General features: G+C 43.7%; 1 protein-coding gene across 4 annotated transcripts in view; it reads right to left on the reverse strand.

The window, feature by feature from the left end:
• LOC135524034 (reelin-like) overlaps nucleotides 1-24,773 on the reverse strand; it is a 298,396-nt gene that overhangs the window by 57,840 nt on the left and 215,783 nt on the right. For all 4 annotated transcript variants that reach the window (XM_064951167.1, XM_064951168.1, XM_064951166.1 and 1 more), the window contains exons 25-33: nucleotides 13,314-13,500; nucleotides 12,907-13,112; nucleotides 12,383-12,554; nucleotides 11,859-12,065; nucleotides 11,112-11,347; nucleotides 3,765-3,922; nucleotides 3,228-3,435; nucleotides 497-573; nucleotides 146-304 (exon numbers count right to left, since the gene is read on the reverse strand). In XM_064951167.1, the coding sequence (XP_064807239.1) occupies nucleotides 146-304; nucleotides 497-573; nucleotides 3,228-3,435; nucleotides 3,765-3,922; nucleotides 11,112-11,347; nucleotides 11,859-12,065; nucleotides 12,383-12,554; nucleotides 12,907-13,112; nucleotides 13,314-13,500 (1,610 nt within the window). The remainder of the gene's footprint in view (nucleotides 1-145; nucleotides 305-496; nucleotides 574-3,227; nucleotides 3,436-3,764; nucleotides 3,923-11,111; nucleotides 11,348-11,858; nucleotides 12,066-12,382; nucleotides 12,555-12,906; nucleotides 13,113-13,313; nucleotides 13,501-24,773) is intronic.

Below are 24,773 nucleotides of genomic sequence, written 5' to 3' on the forward strand. Positions count from 1 at the left end.
AGTATGGCTCACCCTTTTTGAAGGATACACTGTGTGGCCTCTGCTTTATACACATTCTTTACATGGGTCCCTGAAGGTACTGTATGGATGGCTCAATGACTGTATGGTGTGTCCCTGTGATCCATGTAGGGGTTGGGGGCCTCACCCTGCTGTGGCTGCCACCAGCGGAACACAGTGTAGGGAGTCTTGGCGGGTGGAGGCAGCTCGATGGTGACCACCTGGGAATCCAGGAAGGAACCAAAGTCCAGCTCACGTAGGAACTGCCACTGAACTCCATTGTTGTTGGAGAACTGGACTATCACTCCTGGAAAAGAGGAGATGAGGGAGGTCATAAAGTAGAGGAGAGGAAGCAGCCAGAAAACCATTATAATAGCAACAGCATGCATGCAATGTCAAAGAGCCACCACGCAGAGGCAGAAGAGAGCCTTATTGAGGTCTACAAATTTGAGTCTGTCAGAGCTTTAATTGGAGGTTTTCAGTAGAGATGGAGAGTCACCTTCGTTGCGGGAGCGAGGTCTGGTGCAGGTGGGTCCAACATTCTTCCCTCCAACACGGATGTAGAACTGGACAAGCCTGCAGGGACGGACAGACGGACGGACAGACAGACAGACAGACAGACAGACAGACAGACAGACAGACAGACAGACAGACAGACATAAAGGGGGTGTAGAATATTTTTTATTTATTTCACCTTTATTTAACCAGGTAGGCAAGTTGAGAACAAGTTCTCATTTACAATTGCGACCTGGCCAGGATAAAGCAAAGCAGTTCAACACATACAATGACACAGAGTTACACATGGAGTAAAACAAACATGCAGTCCATAATACAGTATAAACAAGTCTATATACGATGTGAGCAAATGAGGTGAGATAAGGGAGGTAAAGGCAAAAAAAGGCCATGGTGGCACAGTAAATACAATATAGCAAGTAAAACACTGGAATGGTAGATTTGCAATGGAAGAATGTGCAAAGTAGAAATAAAAATAATGGGGTGCAAAGGAGCAAAATAAATAAATAAATTAAATACAGTAGGGAAAGAGGTAGTTGTTTGGGCTAAAATATAGGTGGGCTATGTCCAGGTGCAGTAATCTGTGAGCTGCTCTGACAATTGGTGCTTAAAGCTAGTGAGGGAGATAAGTGTTTCCAGTTTCAGTGCTTTTTGTAGTTCGTTCCAGTCATTGGCAGCAGAGAACTGGAAGGAGAGGCGGCCAAAGAAAGAATTGGTTTTGGGGGTGACTAGAGAGATATACCTGCTGGAGCGTGTGCTACAGGTGGGAGATGCTATGGTGACCAGCGAGCTGAGATAAGGGGGGACTTTACCGAGCAGGGTCTTGAAGATGACATGGAGCCAGTGGGTTTGGCGATGAGTATGAAACGAGGGCCAGCCAACGAGAGAGTACAGGTCGCAATGGTGGGTAGTATATGGGGCTTTGGTGACAAAACGGATTGCACTGTGATAGACTGCATCCAATTTGTTGAGTAGGGTATTGGAGGCTATTTTGTAAATGACATCGCCAAAGTCGAGGATTGGTAGGATGGTCAGTTTTACAAGGGTATGTTTGGCAGCATGAGTGAAGGATGCTTTGTTGTGAAATAGGAAGCCAATTCTAGATTTAACTTTGGATTGGAGATATTTGATATGGGTCTGGAAGGAGAGTTTACAGTCTAACCAGACACCTAAGTATTTGTAGTTGTCCACGTATTCTAAGTCAGAGCCGTCCAGAGTAGTGATGTTGGACAGGCGGGCAGGTGCGGGTAGCGATCGGTTGAAGAGCATGCATTTAGTTTTACTTGTATTTAAGAGCAATTGGAGGCCACAGAAGGAGAGTTGTATGGCATTGAAGCTTGCCTGGAGAGTTGTTAACACAGTGTCCAAAGAAGGGCCAGAAGTATACAGAATGGTGTTGTCTGCGTAGAGGTGGATCAGAGACTCACCAGCAGCAAGAGCGACCTCATTGATGTATACAGAGAAGACTGTCGGTCCAAGAATTGAACCCTGTGGCACCCCCATAGAGACTGCCAGAGGTCCGGACAGCAGACCCTCCGATTTGACACACTGAACTCTATCAGAGAAGTAGTTGGTGAACCAGGCGAGGCAATCATTTGAGAAACCAAGGCTGTCGAGTCTGCCGATGAGGAAGTGGTGATTGACAGAGTCGAAAGCCCTGGCCAGATCAATGAACACGGCTGCACAGTAATGTTTCTTATCGATGGCGGTTAAGATATCGTTTAGGACCTTGAGCGTGGCTGAGGTGCACCCATGACCAGCTCTGAAACCAGATTGCATAGAAGAGAAGGTATGGTGAGATTCGAAATGGTCGGTAATCTGTTTGTTGACTTGGCTTTCAAAGACCTTCAAAGGCATGGTAGGATGGATATAGGTCTGTAGCAGTTTGGGTCAAGAGTGTCCCCCCCTTTGAAGAGGGGGATGACCGCAGCTGCTTTCCAATCTTTGGGAATCTCAGACGACACGAAAGAGAGATTGAACAGGCTAGTAATAGGGGTGGCAACAATTTCGGCAGATAATTTTAGAAAGAAAGGGTCCAGATTGTCTAGCCCGGCTGATTTGTAGGGGTCCAGATTTTGCAGCTCTTTCAGAACATCAGCTGAACGGATTTGGGAGAAGGAGAAATGGGGAAGGCTTGGGCGAGTTGCTGTGGGGGGTGCAGTGCTGTTGACCGGGGTAGGAGTAGCCAGGTGGAAAGCATGGCCAGCCGTAGAAAAATGCTTATTGAAATTCTCAATTATGGTGGATTTGTGGTGACAGTGTTTCCTATCTTCAGTGCAGTGGGCAGCTGGGAGGAGGTGTTCTTATTCTCCATGGACTTTACAGTGTCCCAGAAGTTTTTTGAATTAGTGTTGCAGGAAGCAAATTTCTACTTGAAAAATCTAGCCTTGGCTTTTCTGTGTATAATGGTTTCCTCTACTGACGGGATGAGATCAATATCCTTCCAGGATACCCCGGCCAGGTCGATTAGAAAGGCCTGCTCACTGAAGTGTTTCAGGGAGCGTTTTACAGTGATGAGTGGAGGTCGTTTGACCGCTGAACCATTATGGATGCAGGCAATGAGGCAGTGATCGCTGAGTTAGCTGAATCAATTAAATATGTTAACACTGGAGGTTTAGATCAAACTTCCTCAAGAAGTTGCCTAAAGCTGCTCTACAAGACAGGTGAGGTATGCATACTTTCAATTCTATTCAATACAGCAGTGTGATCATACTAACCGTGTGTTTGTCGTATCCATAGGTACAGTGCGTGCCTCTCTCTTCCCAGGGCTGCTGAAGTACAGAGCCTTTCCATCGCTGATGGTGCCACAGCCCCCTCCAACCTGCCCCCCACTCAGGGTCTGCCAAACCGGGCTCAGCTTGCTCTCAAAGCCCTCTGCCAACTCTGTAGGGCTGGCCACCGCTGGCACGCAGCTGTCCTGCTCAACTGGAGTACACACAAGGATTTAATTGATTAACAACGGATCATTTGATTGAGTGTCTTTTTTAGAACCCTCTCCTTTTCACTCTTCCTATAGAACTGCTCGAACTCCCCACTCTCTTTCTCTCTCCCTCTGTTTTTATTTCTGCTTATTTCTTCCCTCCCTCAGTACTTGTGTTTCTCATGTCACAAAAGCAGACCCCAGAGATACAGACCCCAAGTCCCCATACTCTCCCTACCTCTTCCTTCATCTCTCTCTCTCTCCCTCCTCTCTCCCTCTCTCTCTCCCTCTCTCCCCCCCAACCTCTCTACAATCATTATGTATCATTATGTACCTGTGTATCCCATGTCACAAAAGCAGACCCCAGAGATGCAGTCTCCATGTCCTCCACAGTGGTTGGGGCAGGGCTCAGAGATATAGACTCCATCTAGGGCAAAGGCTGGAGCGTCCCTGTACACACTACTCTCCTGGAACCACCGGAACCTCGTTTTACTGAAGTGGAGAGTGTGTGTGGGGGGAGGAGAAAGAGCAAAGGGATAGATCGATAGATAGTGAGAGAGAGAGAGAGAGAGAGAGAGAGAGAGAGAGAGAGTTTAAAAAATACTTAATTGGGTCTGGGACCCCACAACACAATAAACCCTGATCTGTTCACCGGGTCAGGCTATGGAACTCTGACCTGTTCACCAGACATGTTACCTTGTCCCAGACCTGCTGCTTTTCAACTCTCTAGAGACAGAAGGTGCGGTGATGGCTATGAAAAGAAAACCGACATTTACTCCTGAGGTGCTGACCTGTTGCACCGTCTACAACCCACTGTGATTATTATTATTATCTACACTGCTGTACATCTATGAACATTTGAACATCTTAGTCATGTTCTGTTATAATCCCCACCCGGCACAGCCAGAAGAGGACTGGCCAACCCTCATAGACTGGTTCTTCTCTAGGTTCCTTCCTAGGTTCAGGCCTTTCTAAGGAGTTTTTCCTAGATACCGTGCTTCTACACCTGCATTGCTTGCTGTTTGGGGATATAGGCTGGGTTTCTGTACAACACTTTGTGACATCAGCTGATGTAATAAGGGCTTTATAAATACATTTGATTGAATTTGATTAATGAGGCATGATAATCATCGTTGTTTTAATTTTCCCACTACCTTTTGCTGCCATGACCTCAGTAACAAGCGGAAACGCTTCTTCACACCTCACAACTAAATCGACCAATTTACCAGATTTCCCAAAAGTCTGGTCCAGGAACCCATTTACCTCATCTAGATTGTAATTGAGTCGTTGCCAGCAGCTATCATATCAACAGGAATATCAAAAATGTCCATATCCATATCCTCCTCAACAGGGGCCACAAACCCCTGTATCCCCTCCGCCGCATCCCTCTCAACACTCTCTATTTGCATCCTATCACTCGTACCGGGCACCTCCTCCACTGCCTGGGAGACAGGCCCCACCTGAACGCACCTTCTGTACCACATTACTCGTAATGGACATCTTTTCCACTACCTGGTAGACTAGCTCAACCTGAACCCACTCCTGTACCCCTTCACTCGTACTGGGCATCTCCTTACCAGTCTGGGAAAATGGCTCCCCAGATCGATCCTTACCTCCTACAACAATATTTTTCTGCTGCACATCAGACACTATGTTCCCCTCTGGTACAAGCTGCAACTCAGTACCCTAGACACAAGCAACTTGTTCCTCAGCAACAGGTGCTTGTGGCTGTTCTACCACTGTCAGCCACATCTCCCTTCATCAGTGGACCTAGGCATTACGAGGACCACCTGAGTCCCTGTCTCTGCCTTCTCCCTTTTCGGTCAAGCATGTCGCTTATGGCCAACATCTCCACACTGACAACACTGTTCACTACCCGTACTAGCATAAGCCATATACAGTCTGTTGTCATACTTGACCTGTCGTCGAAACGACATAACAAGTCTTATGTATGTAACCACGGTTATATGAGCAATATGGATCATTCCAATATATTGATATTTGTATCATTCCGTGGCGGAATCCCAGGCACATCCCTATGGTGGTGACGGTTGACAGGTTGTTGCTCCACTGCACGCTGTGCCCATCCCTGCTGTCGTCCCTCAGCACGAGGCGATGGGGCAGGAGAGGTACCTCACCATTGCTCGGGTGCAGTTGGGTGGTGACGGTCCGTCTTGGACCCGGGGCCTGAGGAGGCGGCATGAACCATCTCAGGGTCTCACGGTCCCTACAAACTTTATCGGTCTGCTCCAGAATGTCATCAACCCCTGGGCCAAACGTCAGCCCTGGGGTGATTGGCAAATGTGCTCTGGAGAGCAGATGGCAGATGGGATTGGGCCAGCCAGACATGGCACTGGGAGGTAACCACATCCCTCTGGAGCAGGAAAAGCAGGCGAGACACCTCCATCGCTTCCAGGAGGAGCTCCTCTGTGCCCTTCTGCAGCTGGAACAGCAGAGTCTGCAGGTAGGCCTGCAGCAGCATGGCTGCGTTGGTAAGGCGGCCAAGAGAGCAGAGGGACCTTGGCTTTCAAGTCTGCATCAAAGACTCTGGGGGTCCCGGCTTTAGTCTCGGATTCCGCCCTAAAATCTCCCAGTCCGGGAGAACCATGACAACTATCATGGTGTCCATGGTAGGGTACTCCCGGAGGCCAAGTGACTCTGCGCCCGCAACATAACTCAATTGTCCAGTCTCTGCTGTGAGTCGGAAGCACCCCCTTGCAGAACTCAGTAGAGATGGGTACAGATGGAGAGTCATCACTGACCACAAGTTTGATTTCCAGTGCAGTGGCTATCCGAGTGAGTAGGCTCCTCATAGCCTCTCAAGCCGCTGGGTGCAATGAAGCCCTGCTGCCGGCTTCTGATGTCCTGTCAGCCTGGTAGCCCCGGTCACGTTGGTGAACAGTGCCAGCATCGTCCCCCAGGAACAGCCTATCACAGACCTACAGGGAACAGCTGTCATCGCCATTGAAGCTATCAACCTACCTTGCTTGTGAAACGGAGATTCAGTGAAGATAAAAATCTCATTGATTTATCAAGATCAGTCCCCATGCTTGTCTCAGAGCAGAGCGAAATGGTGCTGACATAGTGGACCACAGCGGGTAGGCTATTGCTTCAAATCCTGTTGCTTCTAACTTCAATATGCTTTTAAATAAATAAGACCTACACCACTTTTAACAGCACATTACTCAACACTAGTGAGACTCATGTCGCCTACGGTAGGCCTACAGTATATCAAAACTAGTTTTTTCAATGACGTGACTTTCAGCCAATCATTCGATTTAGAGGATTGGAGGATTCTAAATTAATATCTAAGGGGCATTTTTCGCTAGGGCCAATCTGATCTGTGAGAATTTCTAAGGGGCTTTTATATAATTTTAAATGAATTAATATTAATAATAACAATAAAAGCTTTGTTTAAAAGATAAATATATTTTGGAGATGATTTCATTTTCAAATAACCTAAAGTGAGGGAGAAAAAGGCCATTTTTGAACATGGGGTGAGACATTCTTACTAATTTGTAAATAAAGCCGGTTTGTTATTTATAATTATTTATTTCTTCTTTTAGAGGGAGAGAAACCAAAAGCCCCCGTCGCCTCATTGGTCTCCCGGTTGTGGCTGGCATGGGTATCGAACCAGCATCTGTAGCAACACAGTTTGCACTGCAAGGCAGTGTCTTAGACCGCCGCACCACTCCGTTAGGAAAATATGTCACTGCACAAAGTGACCGTTTCCACACCCTAATCACAGTCAAAAGACAGTTGAAGAAACTTGAGTGTAGTTGTGGAAAGGCTCTGTAAGACATATTATATATCAGGGTTCATCAACTAGGTTTGGCCATGTGACAATTTTTTTCTGAGGCCAATAGTTGGCGGGCCAGAGCATTATAAGTATATAATATTAGCACAATTAATTGGCCTACACTACACATTTAACATGTTTAACACATATGCTTAGTACATAATACATTCACTGGCAATAAGATATGATTTTTGATCTGATCAAATCAGTATGTCTCCATTCAAATTTTATTTTGGTCTATTTCTCTGTGCGTTGATTGGTGAGGAAAAACAGGTCTACAGTACGTTGCCTACTGTAGGTTACACTACTTTTTATAAAGTCAACATTTGTTCAGAATGTTCTTGTTCTTGCTTGATAGCAAGATAACATGTAATTCTCCAAAAGTATCAAGAAGAAAGGTATATAATGAAAATCATAATTTCAGAGAAGAATGTACAGAGATATGCCTTCATCTCTCCATATTTTCCCAATGCCAAACCAGTGTGTCTTATTTGCAATTAAAATGTCACTGTTTGCAAATAATTCGATCTCAGACGTAATTATGATTCTAAGCATCAAACTTTTAATGGTATTGGAGCAGAAACATTGAATCGTTAACTGCAAGCTCTACACACAGATTTTTTGCGGACATATTCTGTAACTTAAACGTGTTAAATCTGCAGTTACAAGGAAGAGGGAAACAGTCATGGACATGAAGGAGAAATTTGAGGCCTTTACTAGGAAGCTTGAGTTGTTCAATTTGGACCAGACCGCAGCATTAACACAGAGGTCATGGAAGATTTCATCAAGCAGCTGAGGGACAACTTATCCACCAGATTGGAAGACTACAGCATGTCTGCCCAAGGATTTCATTGCATTTGTATGTGATCCTCTCACAGTCCGCCCAGTTGGAGAATACTCCTCCCTTGCTAAGAAAACTATACCCTCGCTAGATGAGGCCGCAATTTAAACTGATTGAATTCCAGACATCGAGACAAATCAGGGATGCGCTCACGAGTGCCGAGTCCCTGTGAGCATTTTGGGTGGCATACAAGAATACAGCACAATAAAGAAACTAGCATTTTATGTGCTAACAATGTTTTGATCGACATACACCAGCGAGTCCTAATTTTCCTCTATCAGCACAATATAGACTCACGACAGGACTGAACTGTCTTTCACACAAGTCAATCGAGGACTGACATCAAAATCACATCCATCCATCAAATCAGACATCCACAAGATTGTGTCTGAGGGAAAATGCAACTTTTCTCATTGAATAAGTAACTTAGTGGCCTGCATGACTTTATTTGGTAAATATTAATATTATTGTGTGAGGTTATCCAGGGATATTTACATCTCAAGCTGACAGTATGTTCTGTTTATTATGTAGTTACAAGAGCAGGCTATCCCGACACAGACAGCCTATTGTTCTTTAAATAATTGTTTTATGTAGGACGCTACATTTTTGACCATTTGCAATTGTAAGTAGGCCTAATAAAACAAATCCTACTTCTATTAGGCTGTTAAGGCTGTTAAGCCTCATAGCCTACCTCAGCCAGTTAAGTTATTTTATATAGGTCTAGGTTCCGAAGAAAGAATATAATTAAGCTCTCTTGTTGTTTGTAAAGTCAAATTAAAATGAAGATTATTGTTGAAATTAATTGCTCGAATGGTGTAGGTTTTCTCCTTCTGTTGGTTTTGGACAAGGAAATCCTGCCCGGTCAAACCCTTCCCTATCCCGGACAACGCTGGGCCAATTGTGCATTGCCTCATAGATCTCCCGGTTGCGGCTTGCATGGGTATCGAATCAGCGGCAGCATCTGTAGCAACCGAGAGAATTAATTTGACTGTTAGGGCTTTCAGGATGAACAGAACATTGCATGTCAATTCATAAACCATGTACCATGGAATCACTTCCCCAACTATTTTGTCATCTATATGGATCTCCATCAATAATTAAATGTAGGCGATTGGGGCGGGGTGAGGAGTACTTGGAAAGGTGTGACTTTCAGGTTACAATAGGCTGTAAGTCACCGATTATCCTCACTTTGATTATGCTGTAACAACATACTGCAGTACCATGACCAGGATCTCTATTAATTTCAATTAGCAGATTAGGGCTTTCAGGAGGAATGGAAAATCTACTGGAGACATTTAAAAAATACTGGTAGACGTGGGGATTTTGGTGACGGACAGTGCTATTCACAAACACTATCATCAAATGCCTGAGTTATGCCGAATGCGAAAGCCCAGGAAAATGAACAGGTACAGTAGGCGACAATATTGCAAAGTAGGTCTAATTAATGCTGGTCTTTACTGTATGCTGCAGATTTTGACATTGTATTCCATTTCCAGCGAGACTATTCAAGCCATCGACTCACTGATGAATGAAGAAGATGAGCGTTCAGCAAAGGCCATCTGTAATCTGCTGGCATCACGGCACAACATCAACATCGCTCTAATCACAGTCAAAAGACAGTTGAAGAAACTTGCGTGGACTTATGGAAAGGCTCGGTAAGACCCCCCTATCCCCCTTCCTTCCCCATGGGCTAGGTCCATCTTCTGTGCGCTGCTCTGTGGCCCGTCCCGTGCCCCGTGCCCCGTGCCCCCTGCCCTCGTGCCTTGAGCTTTGTGCGCCCACCGCTATCTCAGCTGAAGAACTGCAAGGATATCCCATTGTGCACCACTCGGGAGCCATGACCAATATGACCAATATATACTGTATTGTCCTGCTAATGGCCCATCCTAGAAACCTTGTTTGCAGAATTCACAGCCTGCTACGCTTGTGACAAGCAGGATTAATAACATATCTGTAAGAATATCTAAGGGGCTTTATATAATTCTAAATGAATTAATAATAATAATCGCTTTGTTTAAAAATTAAAAATATTTTTTAGATTATTAGGTTTTCAAATAAGGTAAAGTGAGCGAGAAAAAGGGTCATTCTTGAACATGGGGTGAGAGAGAAACCAAAAGCCTTACGGGTTTCCCGGTCACAGCTAGCACAGGTATTGAACCAGTATCTATAGCAATGTAGATTGCACTGAGACACATTGTCTTAGACCACTGCACCACTCAGGCACAAAACAATGTTACTGGTTGGTAGTAGGCTACAGTGCTGCAGTAAGAGCAAAATAATCCTAACATTTCCACACCTAATTGTAGTCTAAGTTTCTCTTAGAATAAAAAACGTAGGGTAACAACAGTTTTAGTAAGAAATACTAAAGTTGTGCACCATTATAAGTTTCTATTTGGTTTATGTCACCCATTCATTGTCAGTAAAAGCCACAGTAGCGCCTTTGGACCCAAAAGCATAATCAGTTCTCTAACTCCCACTTGCGCTGGTCTGCAGCAATGAAGTAGTGACACAGGGTACCGTACTAAACCACAATATTACTCTAAGTTCCGCAGCATGATCACAACATTTTTAGATGAGCAACCACTGTAACTTGAATAAACATACCTTTAAGAAGGACACCATGCTCAAACATACAATCAACAAGATACTCTTTAAGAAAAAAACCCACCGTTTTATTAATCCGTGACGAATAAGCAACATTTTCATAGCCTACCTTCTCTCCTACGGCGACCAGAAACTCCTCCACAGTGACAGAAGCTTCAGTAATACACCTGAAGCCGTGCCGAAGTGACAGGGATGGCATCCCCATTTGGGTCGCCATCCCCGCCAAAACCAGGACAATTCCAACAAGAAATACAATATACCTAGTTCTACCACTGAAAGTCTGTCAGTCTTCATAAGTTTGATTACTAAATCAAATCCAGCTTGAATGACCAATATTGAATGAACTGAACATGAACCTATACCATCCCACAGTCTTTCGTACATGTAATTGTGTATTTGTTATTGATCAAAGACCCCACCCCATAATATTCCCCTACCTGGCAGCCACATTACGCGGAATGACAATGGTAACCCTGGTCCAGCTTTCGTAGTCTCCCGTGGCATAGACAGTGGGTTCCCTGAGCTCCCGCCCACTGTCCTCACAGCCGCCCGCCCCAGAGGAGCCTAGGTAACAGCCCTCCTTCACCAGCGCCCAGGTACGGCCAGCATCATGGGAGTACTGCAGCAGGACTGAGGCCGATGCACTGAACTGAGACTCACAACCAATGTTCAACTGAAGAAGAAGGAAGGGGGGGGGGTGTGATGGGGAAGGGGGGGGTGATGGGGGAGGGGGAGAGGGACAGACAGGGAGAGAAAGACAGACAGAAAGAGAGAGTGTGTGTAATGTTTACTGTTAATTCCTGATTGCTTATTTCACTTGTTAATTGTTTTTCACATACTTTGGCAATGTAAACATATGTTTCCCATTCAATAAAGACCCTTTGAACTGAATTGAGAGGGACATTTTATTTTAGATCCACTTTTTTGGGGTCAGTAATAAACATTACACAAACACATAAAATACATTTAAAATGTAATTGCCTTATGTACAAACCTGTAAAAGTGTTAGAAGTTCAACTTAAAAATTCTTGAGAGAAAGACAGAAGGAGGGAGAGATGAGAGAAAGAGAGAAAGGAGGGAAAAAGAAACAGAAGGAGAGAGAGAGATGGGTGAAAGAGAGAGGGAGAGAGGAGAGGAAGAGAGAAAGAATGAGAACGAGAGAGCGAGAGAGACTGTACACATACCTTAAACTGCAGTGTGTACCCTGGTCTTAGGACCAGGTCTCTGGTCACTGCCACCCTGTCTCCGTCAGATCGCCCAAACACCATGGCAGAGGGGGTGGGAGCACAGAAGCTGCCATTCCTCTCATTTTCCATACCCTCATTGCCCAGCATGAGCCACACACTCATCTGGTTCAGAGGGTAGTCAAATGCCGGCTTCTCATAGAAGTTCTACAAACAGGGAGATAGCAGATGTTAAGGATGGTGCTGCATTGCAGCCAATAAGTTGCAACAGAAGACAAATAGCTGATGTTCGGCATCATTGTGAGCTCAGACATTCAGGCATGTCTTATACACAATTTCAAATGTATATATTTCCTTGTGATTATATTGACCACTAAATCCCAGAATCAGATAGATTGCCACAAAGTATAGAAGGCCTTTGTTATCATCTGTCTCAGTGTTAGCCAATGGGATTGTCAGTTATCTTCAACTAATGAAATCCTTACCTGTGGCAGCGTGGGGTCGTCAGCCAATGAGAGACTTACCTGTGGCATAGTGGGGTTGGCCATAGGGATGATGTGTTTCTCTCTCTCTGACAAGATGATGACATCATCAATGGCCCACTGGTCGTAGCCGTCCCCAGAGTGAAGGGGCTGCCACCATCTGAACCGGGTACATGGGGTCTTAGAGGCCTGTGGCAACTCATAGTGGACAAACCTAGGGAGGAGACATCAGTCAGACAGTCAGTCAGTCAGTATGCCGGTCAGACAGACAGACAGACAGACAGTCAGTCAATCACATTCATAAGGCCCTTTTTACATCACCAGTCACAATGTCACCTACATTAATCTGCATGGCCTAGACCCCCAACAGCACGCAAAAGCATAGTAGCCTCAAAGGAAGAACCCTTGAGAGGAACCAGTCCCTCCTCTTCACCGTGGCTTGGGGAAGACTGTGAAGTGCATCTCAGCGTTTAGTCCCCAGCTGATTCCTCCGTCATTACTGTACTGCAGCACCTCTCGCTCCCCTCCCTCCCTCCCTCTCTCCTCTATCCCCTTTCTCTCCTTACCGTGGCTTGGTGAAGTCGGTGAAGTACATCTCAGCGATGAGTCCCCAGCTGATTCCTCCGTCATTACTGTACTGCAGCAGCACTCCTTCCTCCCTGCTGTCTGCCATGTTACATTGTACCCAGTCCCCGCCCACAATCAGGTAGAACTGCACAAACTCTGCCCACTCTGTGTCCAGGTCATAGCTCACCAGCTGCCTCAATCCGGCCTGTTACACACACACACACACACATCATAATAATAATGTTGTTTAATGGTTGTTATCTTTGCCTGGTTGCCAACTTTCTTATACAACCACTATGCAACCTGACCATGATGCTATAAAAGACATCATAATGACAACATTGAAACCAGATTTACCTACCGGGTATGATGTCACTTTGTGTAAATGTGTGTGTGGTCAACCTACCTTGCTGAAGTAGAGCGAGGACCCAGAGGAGACCACCCCACAGCCCATGTCAGGTGTTACCACCTCTCCACCAATCACCTCCTGCCACACGGCCAGCAGACCATCCTGGGACTCAAAGTCTGACAGGATGCTGGAAGAAAGAGGAGAGGATGCCTGGCAGTCTGGACCTGAGAAACCTTCATCACACCTGGGGAGAGGAGATTATAAGAAATTATAAAGGGTTATTTTTTTAAATTAAATTTTACCAGGCAAGTCAGTTAAGAAAAAATTCTTATTTTCGATGACGGCCTAGGAACAGTGGGTTAACTGCCTGTTCAGGGGCGGAACCACAGATTTGTACCTTGTCAGCTCAGGGGTTTGAACTTGCAACCTTCCGATTACTAGTCCAATGCTCTAACCACTAGGCCACCCTACCACCCCATTATAAAGAGTTTCCCCAAGCTCATTACTGCATTTCTATAGAATCATTCTTTTTTGAATGCTATTTCAAGAACAGCAAAAACAAGCAAATATGACAAAGCCATTATCACCTCAGTCGAGCTACAAACACATAGTCTATTTGCTATACAATTGCAATGTTACAACCCTGAAAGGGGGGAAATATGAGAAATTATTCACACTGACATGTAGCACCAGCGACTGTTCCTTCAGTTGTATCGATGAATTGCATAATATCATTAACTCAACATACATACAAAGCGTTGACATTTGTATTCCTAGGCATTACTAATCAAGCTCCACACAAACAGACATCAATGGAGCACACAGATGATATATTTATCACATTGTCTGCGAATTATTAGAATATTACTTACGATTCTGTATTAAAGTGAAGTAGTGGTAACAATAAGGTGGGTAATGGGTAAACTACTCCAGTGGGTGATGGAGATAAGACAAACAACCACTGATATGAACAAAAACGTATCACATTTTACAACTGTATTGTTTGCATTTTTTATGCATTTTCATGTAGGTCTGTAGGGAAGATAGGTTTGGTTTGGGAACCACTGGTTTGGGAACCACTGTACTAACCTCTTGCTTCCGTTCTCGCTCTCTCTCCTCTGTCTCCTTCTGCATGCATTCATTGACTGACTGACAAATCTATAAGCGACTATTTAGCAGTGCACTCATTATGCGGTTTTTGTTTGTTTGGGGGATGTCTGTAGACACGTCAGTAGTCGCGGGAAAGTTTTAAAATTGCCTTTTGTCCGGCATTTCATGAACATACTGTCAGCAGCCTACTTGAGACAACATCGAGCTGGGGTAGTTTGTTTAACGTTTCAGGCACGTTTAACGTTTTAGCCGTTTGAGAGAGTGGTAAAACTGCTAAAAAGGCAAATCTGGGAGCAAAATCTATGGGACGCAGGCGAACATATCAAACAAACTACTGTTCATGATTCCACTCGATCGCAGAGGCAGACGTGATTAGAACTCAGTTAGATCAAGAATATAAGCGTTCTGAGCTTTGATCAACGCTGGGAGCAATATTAAGATCTTGACCCATAATTTATTTTCTTGATTGTGTACAAAATATATTTTATTTTTATTTTTATAGTTTTAATTAGAAAAAATGTCCGGACCTCAGTGTCCTCATGTAGTTACGCCCATGAGTGAGCCTGTGAAGACACTTTCTTCTTTGGAGTAAAAAGGAATATTGCCATTTGAACAGCATCTATTGCAGGATAGATCAGAGTTAGAGTTTATATAGCTGGGTGTTGCTTTTCACTTTATGGGTTATGTAGGGTTGTAACCTATTGATTTGTACTTTATTTTACTAGGCAAGTCAGAACAAATTCCTACTTGCAATGATGGCCTAGGAACAGTGGGTTAACTGCCTGTTCAGGGGCAGAATGAAAGATTTGTAACTTGTCAGCTCAGGGATTTGAACTTGAAACCTTTTGGTTACTAGTCCAACGCTCTAACCACTAGGCCACCCTGCCGCCCCACTTCAATACAGTTAATAACACAACTATAGTCTGTCAGATTTCCAATCGTTCCAATGAATTAAATATCCCTTGATCTTAAAGAATACGGATTAGTCCATTTTTTACCTGAACATATCCCTGAAACCAAAGCTGAGCCCACTCTGCTATAGGCCTATTGTTTAAGATTTTGTTGAGGACATGTGACTGCTTTTCCTTCACGCTGCGGTCCAACTAATTCCAAACCATCTCAATTGATGTGAGGTCGGGCGATTGTGGAGGCCATGTCATGTAATGCAGCACTCCATCATTCTCCTTCTTGGTCAAATAGCCCTTACCCCAGCCTGGAGGTGTGTTGGGTCATTGTCCTCTTGAAAAACAAATGATAGACCCACTGAATGCAAACCAGATGGGATGGCGTATCACTGCAGAATGCTGTGTTAGCCATGCTTGTTAAGTGTGCCTTAAATTCAAATAAATCACAGACAGTGTCACCAGCAAAGCACCTCCACACCATCACACCTCCTCCTCCATGCTTCACAGTGGGAACCACACATGCGGAGATCACCCGTGCATGTTTCTTGGCTCAAGCAAGTCTCTTCTTATTATTGGTGTCCTGTAGTAGTGGTTTCTTTGCAGCAATTCAACCATGAAGGCCTGATTTCACGCAGTCTCCTCTGAACAGTTGATGTTGAGATGTGTCTGTTACTTGAACTCTGGGAAGCATTTATTTGGACTACAATATCTGAGACTTGAAACCCTAATGAACTTGTTCTCTGCAGCAGAGGTAACTCTGGGTCTTCCTTTCCTGTGGCGGTCCTCATGAGAGCTTATTTCATCATAGCGCTTGATGGTTTTTCTGACTGCACTGAAATGTTCCACATTGACTAACCTTCAAGTCTGAAATGAATGATGGATTGTTGTTTCTCTTTGCTTATTTGAGCTGTTCTTGCCAAAATATGGACTTGGTCTTTTACCAAATAAGGCTATCTTCTGTATACCACCTCTACCTTGTCACAACTGATTGGATCAAATGCATTAAGAAGGAAAGAAATTCCACAAACTAACTTTTAATTAACAAGGCACACATGTTAATTGAAATGCATTCCAGTGACTACCTCATGAAGCTGGTTGAGAGAATGCCAAGAGTGTGCAAAGCTGTTTCATGACGTTGCCCTCTTTGGGTATAGCAAGCCCCATCCCCCTCTCCCTGCCTCCCCCTTGCCTCCTTCAACTAGGCTGCTGTGGTCAGAGAGAGGTCGTAAATTCCTGAGAAGACCCTGCCACATGGCCACACAGTATAAGAGGCAGAGTAAATTTTCATAGAGCACAATGGAATTTTTTCCACCTCACAGAACTTGATGTATGAACAAATTTCATGTTCCGGAGAAAGTATAAAAGATAGGTGAATAATCCAGGTATGATCTGGTCTGTTTGTTACAACTTGGGGAAGCTCATGGGAGACGGTGTGGCCACATTACAATAACGCTGTTTATATAATAGCCTCAGATATGAGGTTTACATCTAATTGTTGTATAAGATGAATGAGTGACTATGATACTGTTTGTAAAAATGTTTAATATGATTTTGGACTGTTTAATGAAGGAAAATACAATTCCCTTTTGATTTGAACTAAATCAGAGGACCGCCCTTGAGCGCAGTTAGGGTCAGGCATCCTGGGACAGCCCCTTTTCTGCAATTCCGAATAAAACCCAACTTTGAGAAATTATCACCAGACCATGTCTTTCTCCATTAGGAGAGGACAAAGGTTAACCATTGCTGAATCTTTTAACCATACGACATGGTTAAACTCTTAGACTATCGATACAGACAGAATAAGAACAAGTCTTTGATATTAATTACTAGTCTGCAGCTAGGAATTCGGTACCATTGAAAGCGAAAAACGACAACCGCCGAAACATCCATTCTATCACAAATGAATACATGTCACTCTGAACTATCCCCTTTAACCAAGATAGAGAGAGAGAGAGGACGAAACTCTCCAACAGAAACAAACTTTTCACCAGCGATCAAGACGACACACTGAGCGTAAATATATATATATTGATTGCAATTGTTCCCGAATGAGTGAGCGTTCATGTGCAAAGGATTAGCATTACAATTGTTATAATTATCACTCTGTAGTGACTTCTTAGTCGACCCTCACTTCCCCTTTTGTCTAACAAGCCGCCATGCCGGTTTAGCCCGCTACGGCACATTCCCCTATCATTTCTTGTAACCACATTTACCTTGTTTGTTTGTTTATGCATTTCTGTGAATTACTTAGTTTAGTAATAAATGATGCAAGACAATTGATGTATGGATGACTCATAGTGAAGACTGGGTTCGTGCAGATAACCAACAATTTTTTATTTTATTTGTTTTATTTATTTTACCCTGTTTTCTCCCCAATTTCATGTTATCCAATTGTTTAGTAGGCACTAGGCCAATTGTGCGTCGCCCCACAGACCTCCCGGTCGCGGCCGGTTACGACAGAGCCTGAACGCAAACCCAGAGTCTCTGGTGGCATAGCTGGCACTGCAGTACAGCTCCCTTAACCACTGCGCCACCCGGGAGGCTGATAACCAACAATTTACCACGTTTGGAATGAGAATAACGTGAGGTAAAGTAAATAATTAATTAATCAGAAGGCTATGGATCAGATATGAAAATATTATTATGATAGTAAAGACACAACATTTATGATGCCCCCTGTCAGGATTCTAAGATAGAATTTGACTCTGCTGTGGAATTCTATAAATCAATTGTGCAAACTGGATTGTACAAACAGACTTCTTTGTATACATTCAAATTGGTTGTGTGTGTGTGTGTTCCCATTTGAAGAGGCTACAGAGCGCCTCCAGTAGTGGTCTTTAGCATCAGAGCAATGAGTGATAAATTCCAGATTTAGTCTGTTAGGTCAAACGGTACTACTTCTGTCAGTCAATATTAATTAATAGAGCCAGCAAGGTTCGGAATTAGAGGATAGATCTTCGGAGTTTGAGCCGAAGTATTTCTGTCCGCCTACCGCCTACGGCACTAAACCAGTGTGGACTGACTACAGGCATATTCGTATTATGTACCGTGTTGCTCCGGTAAACATAAAGCTAGCAAAGTATGCCGAATGGTTTAACTTCTTCGATATAGGGGGCGCTCTTTTCATTTTTGGATAAAGAAACGTTCCCGTTTTAAACAAGATATTTTGTCACGAAAAGATGCTCGACTATGCATACAATTGACAGCCTTGGAAAGAAAACACTATGACGTTTCCAAAACTGCAAAGATATTGTCTGTGAGTGCCACAGAACAGATGCTACAGGCAAAACCAAGATGAAACTTCAACCAGGAAATGAGCAGGATTTTTGAGGCTCTGTTTTTCATTGTCTCCTTATATGGCTGTGAATGCGCAAGAAATGAGCCTGCCCGATCTATCGTTTCCCCAAGGTGTCTGCAGCATTGTGACGTATTTGTAGGCATATCATTGGAAGATTGACCATAAGAGAGTACATTTGCCAGGTGTCCGCCTGGTGTCCTCCATCGAAATTGGTGCGTCATCTTCAACTGCACTTCTTTTTCCAAGCGATTCACCGGAGAAAGGAGACTACCACGAACGATATATCAATGAAGAGATATGTGAAAAACACTTTGAGGATTGATTCTAAACAGTGTTTGCCGTGTTTCAGTCGATATTATGGAGTTAATTTGGAAAACAGTTCGCCGTTTTGATGACTGAATTTTCGTTTTTTTTTGGTACCCAAACGTGATGTACAAAATGGAGCGATTTCTCCTACACAAAGAGTCTTTCAGGAAAAACTGAACATTTGCTATGTAACTGAGAGTCTCCTCATTGAAAACATCCAAAGTTCTTCAAAGGTAAATTATTTTATTTGAATCCTTTTCTGGTTTTTGTGCAAATGTTGCCCGCTAAATGCTATGCTAAATGCTACGCTAGCTATCAATACTCTTACACAAATGCTTGTTTTGCTATGGTTCAAAAGCATATTTTGAAAATCTGAGATGACAGTGTTGTTAGGAAAAGGCCAAGCTTGAGAGCTAGCACATTCATTTCATTTCATTTGCGATTTTCATAAATAGTTAACGTTACGTTATGCTAATGAGCTTGAGGCTATAACTGGATACAGATTTTTTCCATAGCCAAACGTGAGCAAAACGGAGCGATTTGTCCTACACAAATAATATTTTTTTGAAAAACTGAACATTTGCTATCTAACTGAGAGTCTCCTCATTGAAAGCATCTGAAGTTCTTCAAAGGTAAATGATTTTATTTGAATGATTTTCTTGTTTTTGTGAAAATGTTGCTGGCTGAATTCTAGGCTTATAGCTATGCTAGCTATCAATACTCTTACACAAATGCTTGTTTAGCCTTGGGTGAAAAGCATATTTTGAAAATCTGAGATGACAGTGTTGTTAACAAAAGTCTAAGCTTGAGAGCAAATATATTTATTTCATTTCATTTGCGATTTTCATGAATAGTTAACGTTGCGTTATGCTAATGAGCTTGAGGCTATAAATAGAATCCCGGATCCGGGATTGCTCGATGCAAGAAGTTAAATTCCTCCGCCTTGCGCAATGGAAGTCCCACCCTTTGTACTTCCGTTTGATTTCAGGATTCTGCATCACTGGTGGTAAAGAATCGCAAGTACATCTCTTAAAAGAAGTTTTGGAAATCCAAACGTGGATCACGTTAAAATAATCCAGCAATCTCAATTGCTTGGGTCTCATTCAATTTATTTATTTAAATTGTTGGACATACCTTTCTAGGTTCTTCCAATTAAATGAGTCACCTTAAGCTTTGCAATAGTAACCTAGATGAACCAACTTCCCAGGTTAATTTAAAGTTGAATTCCCAGATAGCCTATTCAGATTTGATTATTCATTAAATTTGATCAATCAGTAACATCTGCTTCTGCAAAGCACAATCAATCAGTCCCGCCTCCAGCGGGAATCCCATATGGCTTTGGCTGAGGGGAAAGTGTGCCATAGTGGTAAATGTACCTAACATTACCTTTATGATAATCCAGCAATCTCAATTGCTTGGGTATTATCGTCTCATTCAATGTATTTGTTTAAACTGTCGAACATACCTTTCTAGGTTCTTCCAGTTAAATGAGACACTTTAAGCTTTGCAATAGTAACCTAGAAGAACCAACTTCCCAGGTTAATTTAAAGTTTAATTCCCAGATAGCCTATCCAGGTATGATTAATCATTATCATTGATTAATTCAATTTGCTTTTGCAAATTCATTCACGTCCAACTTCCACAGAACTGTCTAGTACTGATGGTTCATTACCGTCTACATACATTAAAATAGTCTTTGCAGGTCCCAATATATTCCAAAACCAAACTTTGGAAAATTAGGAAAAAAGGAAATTCCTTTCGAAATGTTCTAATAATGTGCAAGCTATCAGATGGGGTAGTCCCCACTCGCCCGCTAATTAGTGAACCTCCACCTGCAACTGGATTGATCTCTGACCTCAGCAGCGATACCAACCCTAATTATGCCATTAGTGGAAAAACAGACAACAACGCTTTCCAAAATCAACCATCGGGCGCAGGCCTCGTAAAGGTTCTCTCCAGTCTAGCCATCCGAGATTGGCAGCTGTCCAATACCGCAGTGCACAGCTGAAGCACGAGCAGGTGATGGGAGACATAAAGGGACAGGTGGAGAGAACCGGGAAACCAATGACAAATGCAGAAAAGGGAAAAAATTCTGCTAGCTATGGAACTGCTCTTGAAAACTGAACAATTAAATGTAATTGCAAAAACATGTGACGGTGAACAAGCACAAGCTCTTCAACAAAATCATCTTCTCCAGGAACAAAATAATATGCTACAGGAACAACTTGATTTTTCCAAAACTAAATACGATGATGTCCACGCCAAACTAGATAAATCTGAGTTATCTACAAACAGGAGGGCTCAACTTGATAACATGCATGCAGTTTTGTTGAATGTTACTCAAAGTAACACGGTTCTACACAAAACGCTGCAGACCAAAGACGATCAGTTAATGAACACGATGACAAAGTTGGATGACAAATCAGCAGAACTCATTAAGGTCGTTGACCAAATTAATGATGAGAGAACTCAGGTGATGAAGATGGAAATATTGATTTCTAAGCAAGCGGAGGAAGTCTCATCACCGAATCTCTCGCTCTGTACTCAAGACGTCTATCTGCAAACCATGACAGGTACGTTTGAGACCAAAAGGAGCAAGTGTGACACTCCAAAATCAGTACTCTAAGCGCTCAAGTGGACTCTGCAATGCAGCAGAATACCACCCTTAGGTTCCATCTGGAGGAAGTCCAATGCAAGCAACCGGAGCCCTGTACTCACAGGAGTAAAGACGATAGGTTTCAGAGCTTGCCTCCCTCATGTGTCCCTCAGTCTTCTCCTCTTGGCCATTCGGCACTGAGTAATATTGCACCTCTTGGCCAACAACAACAACAAGGCTTGGCTTCTCCTCTTGGCCTTTCGGGCCAAAATCTCTCCACAGGAGGAAGCCAACCCTCTCTGCCCGCTATGCGCGGAATACCTTGACAAACTCATCAAGAATTTCAAACAAGCTCGGAACGAAAACCCACGAGCTTACAATCATAGGCTTCTTTCAGCTTACTTTGGCCTACTCACTGAAACAGGCATGGAGCACCTGTTACCTTTTAAACAAATTTTCCCGTCGAACATGTATCCTGCCTTCATTACCTACTTGGGCCCTGCCGCCCACGTTGGCTTGCCTAAGTTACAACTCAGAGAGCTTGCAAGCACAGCTTTTGAGGCATCAAAAGCTCACAACACTAAGAGCCCTGACCACTTGGATTTGAAGTTTGACCAGGAGCACTCACTCCAGTTAGAGGGTGCATTATCAGGTATTGGAGCGTTGAGAGATGAAGCACAACAACAGTTTCTACCACGAAACCATGATTCCAATAAACTCAGTGGTCGAAATAACTGTAAAGTACGACGCCATCAACATGACTACCGCTACAATCGACCTGCTCGCTACGTTCCTGCACCCAACCCACAAAAAGTGTCAGAGCACAAGGGTAACAAAGGGGTGAAGGACGATCAAAACGTAGACCAATGTTCTCCTGATGTTCCACTACTGGAAGAACTAAAGCAAGAACAATTTGAGAAAAGTCACAAGGACTAGACGGGGAATTAACGGACACCAGGTCCGCAGGAATTAACACCCATAGCAAGAACGTTAAAGATCTAATTTCTCCCGCTCTCATTCAAAACCCTATCCAGGGCCCGCTTGATCAAGAAACAAGCCCCCAGGCTTTGTCTATAGACTGATACAAAGGTGGCGAAGAAAAAGGTCAATCGCTTCGTTAAAGCCAATCCCACTCAAAATCAGAAAAGTCAAACTGCTTCCACCTTGAACAGAAAGGGCATATCATGTCGTTGCGAGCGACCACTCCACTTTGTGGGGAATGTGTCCACTAACCATGAATCTAAACGGCCATACCTGGAAACAGTCCTGGAGGACTGCTTAACTTGTCATGCGCTAATTGATGCAGTGCGACAATATCATTAATCTCTCAAACATTGTTTGATGATCTCAAAAAGGCTTTGAAGCCAACTAAACGTTGGTTAAAAGTGGAACGATGTGACACTACACTTTGAGGGGTCACTCAGACTACCTCACCTCTCACATTGAGAATCATGCTGAAACTACACTTCAAGGACGTATCGCTCATTCACCCTGTGTATGTAACCAGCCTCGAAACTGTAACCCTGCTACTTGGAGCAGACTTGATGGGTTACTGCCATTGATGGATTGGAAAACCAACCAGGTATGGTCACAGGCCACCGTACCTTCTCCACTGACCACACTGTCTTCCCCTAACGCTAGCTGCAACGTAGTCATTCATGAGGGGTATCTGTCGAAATCACCCCTTGGGAAAAATATGTTTAAAAACCTCTTGGGGCAGAATCCGATCCAAGGAGATATTACGATATCTTGACACATTCCATCAGCCAACCTGATTGACCATTCTTTTCATGATTTCGAGACGGCTGTCTCTGTGAATAAGCAACTTCCCTCCTCCTTGCAGTCATGCAATACGGTAGTTGTGATGAACTCCTTCGGACACTTCCGCAAGCACTGCGTATACTCTGCTTCGGATGATACACCTTCCACTTTGTTAGGGACGGTCACCCATTACAATGACACTAATGGGATCAGTCCAGCAACTGACCCGATGACTCCCACTGGTGAAACACTTTGCGATATCACAGACCGATATCCTCGTCTCAGTTCGCAGGTACTGAAGAGGTTGCCACACGCGGATGCGGTGGTGACTGACATGCCTCTTGAGCGTTTTGAAGCACAAACACCAGCAGATTTGTTTGAAAGGTTACAGCCATTCTCAAAACGTGGTCGCTGAAAACTCGTAGATAGGGTCCGAACTTTTCATTTGCACCTCAGACACAAACACCACCCGCTGGTGGGGGGGGTCCGGAGACACAAAGGGGGGGAATAGTAGCCCAGACCCATGATGAGCCTCATCGAGGCCGGTGGGGGTGTCGAGACTACGGACAACACCGTACAAGGCCCCCAGACCATAAATCAAATCTAGTTGTAAACTCCCCTACGAGAACAGTGAGGAGCAGACAGGCCCCTAGACAGGGATTATCTTAGAATACATCTAAGGTAGTATTGAGGTGTACCACACTGGTCGTAAAGGAAGTCCAGTGGACTTGTCCACCTCCAAAACAAATGGCAACAACAATCATTACTTGCCATGTGTAGGTTCAACTCCAATACAACTAGTAAAACGCTCCAATCATGTGTTCCGGTAGTATAATATTTCAGAATAAATCGGTAGGATAATTGGTCCCTTTGAGCACCAGTGCCAATACCAGCGACAGTCAGTCTAGCTACAATCAGTAAGAAGGTTAGAGACCTAACCAATCAAATTACCCTTGACCATAGCGACATAGGAGTCACTCAGAGTGCAACACGTGGAAGGGAATCTCCAGTGCACTCTTCCAATGGTTAACACACATGTCACTAATAAATAGGAGGAAAATTATTAGAAGTCATTAACCATGATCACACCACGTACGACTGGTCCATTTTAATGATAGTAAAGACACGACAGCTGTCATCGAGGCAAAGGGTGGCTCCTTTGAAGAATCTTAAATAAAAAATATATTTAGATTTGCTTATCACCTTTTTGGTTTCTACATGATTCCATAGGTGTTATTTCATAGTTTTGATGTCTTCCCTATTATTCTACAATGTAGAAAATTCTAAAGTATAGAAACACCCTGCAATGAGTAGGTGTCTCCAAACGTTTGACTGGTACTATATATCAAAAGAGCACAAGTTTGAGCATTTGTCCGTTAGGCCTTTGGATTTGTTTTGTTTATCAGCACAAATTAGATTGTGCAATAAGTCCCACTCGTGGTCTTCGATAAATTGTTTTTGACTGGATGTGTAGCACAACACCAGATAGTAGTTTAGGATTGAGTAACAAAAAATACATAGCAGTCAGAGTGCAGTAGAAC

The sequence above is a fragment of the Oncorhynchus masou genome, chromosome 31 (genome assembly GCF_036934945.1).
Source record: "Oncorhynchus masou masou isolate Uvic2021 chromosome 31, UVic_Omas_1.1, whole genome shotgun sequence".
Classification (NCBI taxonomy): domain Eukaryota; kingdom Metazoa; phylum Chordata; class Actinopteri; order Salmoniformes; family Salmonidae; genus Oncorhynchus; species Oncorhynchus masou.